At 45.6% G+C, this 9,571-nt stretch overlaps 1 protein-coding gene across 1 annotated transcript in view; it reads left to right on the top strand.

Moving 5' to 3' along the window:
• The window catches only part of LOC109510498 (sodium-dependent neutral amino acid transporter SLC6A17), a 14,611-nt gene extending 10,596 nt beyond the window's left edge, over positions 1-4,015 (top strand). The window contains exon 9 of the mRNA XM_019860844.1: positions 3,261-4,015. Within this exon, the coding sequence (XP_019716403.1) occupies positions 3,261-3,623 (363 nt within the window). The 3' untranslated portion in view covers positions 3,624-4,015. The remainder of the gene's footprint in view (positions 1-3,260) is intronic.
• The last annotated feature ends 5,556 nt before the right edge of the window (positions 4,016-9,571 follow it).

Below are 9,571 nucleotides of genomic sequence, written 5' to 3'. Positions count from 1 at the left end.
AAAACGCCCCCCAAAAAGCCCCATCTGCGGAAAAACCTTGAGAAGGGGCCGCAGATGGGAGAATACCCCCACCCCCATTGTCACGTTTTTGTTCTTGTTGGAGTTATTTTTAACACCTGTTTGTGGCGTTAAGGCAAACAATTTGATATTTTTCATGATTTTCGGGTGGTCCGCAACCCCATGTCCCGGAAGGATAGATCCACCCCTGGCCCTGATTTTGATTTATTCATGAGTGTCTGTTGATATGTTGTTTCTCTTTCACTCGTAAATAGTTTCTTTGCATATGTAGGGAAGCAAATGTATTTTGTGGGAGTCGTCGTTGTTAATTTGGGTGTCGCACCCGAAATGATTTTGAATATAAGCTGCAGGCGGCTAACAAAAACAGGCTGTGGGATCGCAAACGGCCCCCAATCCGTCGTTTGGACACCTCTGTCCGGGAGCAGTTGACGACGTCATCATCGTCATTGTGCAGGCGGTGCAGGGAACTGGTTTGGCCTTCATCGCCTTCACCGAAGCTATGACGCACTTCCCGGCCAGTCCCTTCTGGTCGGTCATGTTCTTCTTCATGCTCATCAATCTGGGCCTGGGCAGCATGATCGGGACCATGACGGGCATCACCACGCCCATCCTCGATGCCTTCAAGATTCGCAAAGAGATCCTGTGCGGTGAGTTTTTCCTTCCTTTCGCTTCGGCGACTTGACGTCGGTGCGAGTTCTGAGCGCCCGTTTTGCTTCCCTCAGTGGCTTGCTGCATCATCGCCTTCCTGTTGGGGCTGCTCTTTGTGCAGCGCTCAGGCAACTACTTTGTCACCATGTTTGACGACTACTCTGCCGGCTTGCCGCTCACGGTGGTGGTGATCCTGGAGAACATCTCGGTGGCCTGGATATACGGAACCAAAAGGTGCCCAACATTGGAATGATATTCCGGAAAGGCGATCTGCGGACCGCAGTTGATTGATCTTCCTGAAATGTGCGCGGATGTTTGTCAAAAGAACTGAATTTGTGATGCGCAGAGCTGAATTTCTATTTGGAAATATGAAAATACACAATATTGAATTTTCAATGGGAAACACACTGGCAACCAATTGAGGGTGTTCCCCGCCTAAGGCCCGAAGATGGCTGAGATAGGCTCCGACCCCCCTGAGGAGAAGCGGTTTCAAATAATGGATGGAAGGATGAATTTTCAATGATGGTCAAATACAGTTTTTGAGAAAATGAAACACATTTCATCATTTTCAGTTCAGGTTCAAGGTTATTGGACTTCATCCATCATCCATCCGTGATCTGAATCACTTCTCCTCACCAGCGACGCGGGTGTGCCGGAGCCTGTCCCAGCTGTCATCGGGCAGTAGGCGAAGGACACCCTCAACTGGTTGCCAGCCAATCGCAGTGGACACAAACAACCCTTCATGCACACAATCACACCTCTGGACCATTGAAAGTGTTCTATTAGCCTGCCATGGATGTTTTTGGAATGTGGGAGGAAACCGGAGTACCCGGAGAAAACCCAAACAGAACATTCAAGCCCCACATGGGGATGGCTGGGCCAGAATCGAACCATGCACCTCTGCCCGGTGACGCCGACGTACTGACCTGTTTTCTGTCACGTTGCGAGGTGGTGCTGGACCCCAAAAAGCAGGCAGGAGGAAGGAGCAGGGTGTACTTGATGAAGTGTATTAAAACAGAGAAAACTAAATCCAAAACAAACATAGTCCAAAGTAGCAAACAAAAAGCACAACTGAAGCTAGAACAGAACTGTGACCAAAACATGACCGAAACAAACCTGACAGTAGCAGACAAACGGCAACAAACAAACATGACAGTAGCAAACAGCAACAGCAACAATAACCCGACCATGAGTAGTCGGCTGGGAGTCCTTTTAAAGCACTAATTACCTAATGACCAACAGGTGTGCAGCTGCAGCCCTACACTGCCACCTGTTGGCCCCAAACCGAATCATGACATTTTCCACCGCGCCGCCCTGATTGGACTTCAGTTCCAAACTAATCAATCAAAGCTGAAATTGTACAATCCCGATTCAGTTTTTCAATTCAAGTTCAGCTATTCAAATTAAAATATGAACGATATGAATTCCCTTTCTGTTGGCGCACATTTCAGCCTGTATGATGCCAACTTACCGTCAGCAGCCCCGTCGCTCTGTCGCCGCCTTTCCCAGCCACTTGCTTCCCTCTCGCAGGTTTATGCAGGACCTGGAGGACATGCTGGGCTTCCGGCCGTACTCCTTCTACTACTACATGTGGAGGTACGTGTCACCAGCCGTTCTGGTGCTGCTCATCGTGGCGACCGTCATCGAGATGGTCATCAGCCCCGCGGGCTACAACGCCTGGGTGGAGTCCGAGGTATGTGCTCGAATTGCAAACAAAAGCGTCCCATTTCGTCCAGGACAGTTTCCCTCAAAAAGGGAGGCGGGCGTGTTTGGCGGCCATTTTATCGGAAATGGTGACGACAAACTACCGTTATTTAGTACAGATTCGTTCTGTCTGTCGAGGTACGTTGTAACAAGGTTCGAATGTATATGCCATATTGGCCCAAATATAAGACGATGTTTTTTGCATTGAAATAAGACTGAAAAAGTGGGGGTCGTCTTATATTCGGGGTCTAGACGTTATACCCATTCACGACGCGAGATGGCGCCAGATATCATTGAAGCGAATGCTGCACTTGACTCTCCAGGCCAAAGCGAACCCCTGTTACGAAGAATAAAAATAAAAATAGCGGTAGCACGAAGAAGAAAAATAAGAAAATAGCAGTCAGAAAGAAGAGAAGAAAATAATAGAAGAGATAACAGAAAATGGAGAAACGTAGCGACAATCTGGAGAAAAGTGGGTCGAAGATTGGCCAGGTTAACCGCCAGCTGAGGAGAAGTTATGATGTAATTTACATTTCAAAAACCAGAAGCCATTTATTCACGAATGTGATTGCACTTTAGTTTACATATTTAAATGTTCAGATATTAAAATTTGTATGAGGCAAAATAACGTGCTTTTTCTCTCAAATATTGTTCTAATCATTTGTTTCAGATGTACTGTAATTATTTTCTGTATAAAAATTAATTTGGTGTTCAAAAAGTCTTTTTTCAAACTTGAGTCTTGAAAAAGAGGGGGTCGTCTTATAATCAGGGCCATCTTATATTCGGGCCAATACGGTATATGTGTGGGTCAGTCGTGAATCAGAGGCGCTCCTTTGACTTCTTCTTTCTCCCGCTGAGCAGCTCCCTCTGTTTTGTCCCCACCTCTTCAGGGCTCCGAGCGTTTCCACAGCTACCCTCCGTGGGCTTCAGCCATGGCCTACTCCCTCATCGTGGTGGCCATGTTGCCCCTGCCGCTGGTCTTCGTGGCCCGTCACTTCAACCTGCTGTCGGACGGTTCCAACAAGCTGTCGGCGTCCTACCGCAAAGGCATGATGAAGGACATGTCCAACTTGGAGGAGCAGGACGAGCAACGCTTCATCCTCGGCAAGACCCCACGCCCGGCGCCCTCCCCCATGCCCGCCCACCGCGCCTACCTGGGGCCCGGCGGCACGCAGGAGATGACCAATACCAACTACGGCACCGGCACCAAGACGGGCTACCAGAACATCGGCTCGCCGGAGTCTGAGCTATAATGCGGCAAGCTCGTTGCACTTCGCCAAGAGGTTCCTTCCGATTTTATGTCTTTTTTTTTTTTTTTCCCCATCATTACCCATTCGGTGGATCAGGTCCAGAAATGTCCATTGCTCACTGGCTTTATGTTCCGAATATAAATACAAATTGAAGCTATAAGCAGCAATGAAGGGGCACACCCAAACCCCCTTTATCACGGCCAATCCTCCGAATGATCATCAAACTTCGACTCGGACCTGCATGAGAAGGCCTTCGCCAAAAATGGAGGCAATTTAGCGTATCCTCTGTTTGCTTCAATTCGAGATGATGTGGGTGAATTAACCTCGGTGGGGTTTGCCCAAGTACGAGCCCTGGAATTGAAAAAAAAAAAAAAAAAAAAAAGGTTGCCTCAAACCAAAATGGCCACCGTCCCGTTCAATTCCAGGAAGACGTCCTTGAGACGATGATACGTCTCGTTTTGATTGACATGTCCGCCCCATTTCAATTCAATTGGTGAAACTGATTCCAGGAAGTTTTATTTTATTTTTTTTTATTATTAGTTTTTTTTTCTCCAGATGAAGCTACTGAGCGAGTTTTGGGGCATCGTGTTGAGGATCCCTGAAATACATGTACATGTGCACATTTCCAAAAGGAGACACACACTCAGCAAATATTGTTGAGTTTTTAAAGTTTGTCGAGGATTCCAAAATGGCGTTTCATTCGTCGGAAGAACAATCATCCATACTGCGCAGCGGTCCGATCATGTGGAAAAGAGCACAATCGTCGTCACAAATGAATATTTGTCAGTTACTGTAAAAGAAGGATACGCTGAAGAATTGTTTAGCATGCGTCCATTCAGTGAGCCACACCCCCAGAAACGCAGACTGGCTAATCACGGCGCAGCACAAAAACACTTGATCGTTGAGTGATGCGGTTTATGTTTTTGCGCTCTCTTTTTTTTTTTTTTTTTTTTTTAATTGACGTAAGCTTTGGAAGGTATTTCATAGACCCATTTTAAAGACAACCACGGCCAAACTAAAATGTTGCACATAAAAAGCAGCAGAGTCAAAAACAAACTCAAGTCCATGCTGTGTTAAACGCCAAGGAATATAAATGTGTTTGAGGAGGTCAAAACTGGACTCTATGGAAGGAACAGTTCAAAGACGTAAGGCGGGGAAAAACCATTTTAAGATAAGAAAACAAATCAAGCTTAAAATGAACTCTTTGAGTGCACAGGCAGCCAGGGGGTGGAAGGCCAGAATCAGAGCTGTGCTCCCTCTTCTGTCTTCCAGTTAGGAAGCGAATGGCGCCATTTTGACCCAACCGGAGGGTGAGAATCTGTCCCAAAAGGCACACCTTCAGTGTAGATATAATCAGAAATTGTGGGATTCTTCTTCTTCTTCTTCTTCTTCTTATTGGTCGATTTGTCCGCTCCAAGATAGGCTATTGTATTATACGTCAAAGAACGCTGTGCTATTGTTAACCTGTCGATTTGAAAATGGTACGTTATCCCACCAATGTGCTATGAGGTCCGAGAAACATGTTTTTGAAAAACCACAACATCAATATTTTAAACCTCTCTCTTAGGAACGCTAGCCAAAACATTAGGAACGGCATAACAAACCGTAATAAACAAGCTGCGGGAAATTGCTGATGAAAATTCAAAATTCAATTTTCCATATTCTGTCCCCCTGCAAAACAGAGTCTCACTTTCCGTTTATGCCACCATGCGGTCGACAAGGCTCATCCCCCCCCCCTCCCCACCCCCATGTGCGAGCGCTTCTGTTGGATTTGCTCGGTGAGGGAATGAGAGGTGTGACTTTTATCCTTTGTGTGAGAGCGACCCCGAGTGAACCCTCGGCGTGTAAAAATAGAGCCGCGTCGCCTGGGGCGCGCAGCGTTGGCAACGCGCTTGGATACCATGAACATCGGCCGTTTGTTGTCGCCTGCACACCTCTCTGGTCAGCAATAGATGAGACGCTTTACTGGTTAGTTGATTCAACGTCAATCACTCCTTGAGTAATCGCGATAAGAATAAAAAAAGATATATATTCTAATAGCTTAGATGAATACAGCTCCTTTCAAGGGACCCGAGTAAACTTTTTTTTAAGTGTACAATTGTATTTCTGGAGCACTTGAAAACAACCACCACGGTGTACAAAGTGCTGCACATGGAGCAAAAAGTAATTGATACAACAAACAATAACCCAATCAATTCAGATCCAAGACACTCGGAAGCACAAAAACAAGTCAAGCTAAAAATCAAACCTCATGCTGAGCTAAAGAATAAAAATGAGTTTGAAGACGAGTTTTAAAGATGGATGGCTTGCCCAACGTTCAGCGGGAGGTCAGTCCAAAGAGAGGAAGCGCCTACGGAAAAGTCTTTGAGCTGAGTCCTCGGTAGCTCCAGTAGCGTCTGGTCAGCAGGGGCGTAGGAGCTCACAGAGGTCATATCAAGATTGGAAAACAAATGATAGGATATTCAAAAGAACTCTAAAATGAACCAGTGAAGGGAGGCCAGAGTAGGAGTAATTTGCCCCTTCTTACGAGGACCAGTGACGAGGCGAACAGCGGCATTCTGGAGCAACTGGAGATGCTTCATGGAGGATTGGCTGACTCCAAAGTCAAGTGCATTACAGTAATCCGGCCGAGAGGTGACGAAAGGCATGAATGACTGTTTCAAAGTGTTCTTCGGAAAGGAGAGGCTTGACTTCTGATCACCACTAGAATCTTCGTTAGAGACATCGAGCCTTGTAGAACCTGTACAACTTTGTTCATAGCCACATTCGTACACTTGTAGGGGGACAAGTAGAACCTTTTTGATAATCACCAGGACCTTGTGTAGGCTATTCAGACTTGTAGACAGACATGTCGAACCTTATTAAAACCCACAGTCACATTCTTGCCGTGGACCGCCAAAACGTTCTTGATCACCACCAGAACCTTTTGTACAGCAACTCAACCTGTCGCACCTCTAGAACCTTAACGCCCTCGTTCGCAATCTTGTAGTCTACTCCAGGAAGCGCCTTGATCACAACTTAAATCTGTAGTTGAAGAGGAGCCTTTTGAAGACTTTCTGGGAAGCCTTGAAGGTGCATGACGGGGTGGTGGTGGAGTTTTGTCCAGGACTTTGTGAGGTACCTTGTATCGGACTTAAGTGCACTAGTCCAGAGCACAATTACGGAGTGGTTAAGTGTCTTGGCGACAGTGAGTTTGATTTTTTTTCCCCCCGAGGTGGAAGAAGGCCGATGAGGTGATGGATTTGACGTGGCATTGGAAAGATATACGGTTAGCCAACTGTCCGAACCAAACGCGTTGGATATTTGGCCTTCGGATAAAACCAAGATGAACCTACGATAACCTTTACGGGTGAATTTAATTTCACCTTCTCTCAACTTTTGAATGCAAACAAGGAGCCAAATAGACAAAATTCAAAACCATCTTTTTTTTTTTTTTTGTCAGCTCTCTGAGACAACAGAAATTGTGTTTAAAAGTATGGAAAGACTAAACAGTTAGGAGATGCGCATCCAAAATGTCATCTGTTTCTTGATGCATTGTGCGTTCGTCCTTAAATTTCGCTCAAAAATTCAACTCTCTCGAAAAAAATTGGCAGCAGAGCACTCGGCGTGGCAAGTTGTTCCAATACATAGCTGTCACCGGTAGATGTCGCCGCTGGCCAGCAAAAAAAAGCCTTCCCGCGCCGCCCCTCCCGAGTGCCAAAGTTGGAAAGTGTCATCGTCAGGTGTCGTTGCCTTCCGCTCGCTCCTCCTTGATTATGATCGTGATGATATTCTTCAGTTGCTTCCGTCTACGTCTCCAATGAAGAATTTCTAGAAAATTTGCTTGTCTGAGAGAATGTCATTTCAAAAATTTGAATCAACATGGAGTGAGAGCACAAAGGATCTGTGTATGAGTTTACCCTTTTAAAAGGGACACTTGTTACCCGCACATTTCTCACTTGTTCAATTTAAACGATGTCAAACAATGATAATATAGTTAGTCGTGAGAACGGCCACCTAGCGTGATAGAAATGAAAGTTGCGGTGATGCTTTCACTGCATAGCGCCTCGTGACTAAGCCCCCTCATCGACAACTTGACCCCACCTTTTGAGTATGGCCTGGCGATCACAATTTAATGCTGTTAGCTAATCCTAATATGTGGTCACACTGCAATTTTGATGATTTTTTATTTTTTATTTTTTTGTGGCCGACGTGATAGCGTTTCAGTGTATTGTCCGTTCCTTTAAAATGTCAAATTTGAACCGAGTTGCCATGTCATAGGTGGAGAAACTCGGTGGGGTCGGCGCGATGTGGTTCTCAAACATTTTACACCAGGCGCCACCCAAAAAAAAATATGTAGTGGGCCCAGTCTCACCAACATTAAAATACAGCGGCATCATCGGCCTTTGTGTCCCTTAAAAAAGAGCAGAGGTTTCATTTAAAAAAAAAATGAAATCACTATTATTGGAAGCCGCTGTAAAATTATGCCCAGTTTGAGCATTAGAGCGACACTTAAATATTGGAAAACATTGAAAAACATGACTTTTGCTTTGACCATTAAATTGTATCGCCCATGGGAGTTGAATCATAATTAATGCTTAAAAAAAAAAAAAAAATGTTCATGTAGATTCACTCTAAAGCTATTGAAAATGAAATCCAACGGAACCGCACCAGAGAGGTTCCCAACTTCAAGAATCAGCGGTTTGAGGCAAAGTTGAACGTGATGTCGTCTTGTCTTCTTTGTGGCTCGAGACCAAGCACATTTGAGCAAAAGCACATTTGCCCGAGCACAACGCAGCAGCTGCGTCTCGCTGCTGAGCGATGAGCTCCGGCAGCCGGCGAGCTAAAAATATGACCGACCCATCGGCCGGCCAGCCAGTCACAGCGAATTAGGTAAAGAAACGTATAGATCATGTCAGCTGTTCGTCTTGGCCGCGGCAAGAAGGCTGAAAGCACACCGAAAGAGCTCAAACAATATCATTGGTCTGCCAGGCGCCATATCCTCTTTTCTCGACCCTCGAGCGCACCATATCGAAAGGCGTGGTGTCACTAACGGATGCCATTTCTGTATTCAACACAAACACAAGACGTTCGTTCTTTCCATTAAAATTGGTGTTGAAAAACAAACAAACACAAAAAAAAAAAGAGAAAAATGAAAAAGGGCCTCCGGCGAAAAATACAATGGATTGTTTTGACTTGATTTGATTTTTGGGGTTTCTGTGATGTTTGGTGAAGAGCATTGGGAAAGACTCACGAGCTTGCTTGCCACCAAAATCGGTTCAAACGACAACTCAATCTACGGATGATCCATCAGCCACTTTGGATCGAGGACCAACGCGTTGGAAGCGGCGCCGTCGTCGTTCCAGCTGACACTTGACGTTTGATTGCCACTTGCAAAAGGAGTCAAACGAAAGATTCACAATGAAAACGTTTTTGACTTGCTGGCTGTTCAGATGGGGTGCACAACTTCTTTGATCCACTAGGCTTGAATATTTGACAACTATTCTGCACAACTCTTGGCACGTTCAAGCGTGTGGGCCAAAGTGCCAACCCTGTCTCAGTACTTTTGTCCACGCCGATACGTACCGTTCCAACTGCGGGGTCCGCTCGTCTTGTCTGTTGTGTTGTTTGCGATCAATTCGTATTGCGTTTTGAGTTATAGGTGTAGCTTCAATTGAGCTTTCGCTAAGCCACGCCCCTGAAAAAGAAAGTCTGACACTTCATCCTTTGTTGAATTCAGTGACATATTTCATGTTTTTTTTTTTTGGGTGGGGGGTGGAAGTTTGGTCTTTTCTAATGTTCAAAATCCATGCAGGCTTCGGCTAAAGCTAACGTTGCCATTCGTATCTCTCAAATCTCAACAAGCGCACCATTTTTCGGCCCCAAAGTCAACGACGCACTTATTGTAAAATAACACGATGCTGTTTGTCGCCATTTTAAGTTGGGCACCTAACGTGAGGGGCCCATTATCA

The sequence above is a fragment of the Hippocampus comes genome, unplaced genomic scaffold (assembly GCF_001891065.2).
Source record: "Hippocampus comes isolate QL1 unplaced genomic scaffold, H_comes_QL1_v1.1 scaffold56, whole genome shotgun sequence".
In the NCBI taxonomy this organism is placed as follows: domain Eukaryota; kingdom Metazoa; phylum Chordata; class Actinopteri; order Syngnathiformes; family Syngnathidae; genus Hippocampus; species Hippocampus comes.
Note: the sequence above shows the minus strand (reverse complement) of the source record. Positions and strands in the feature narration are given on the sequence as shown.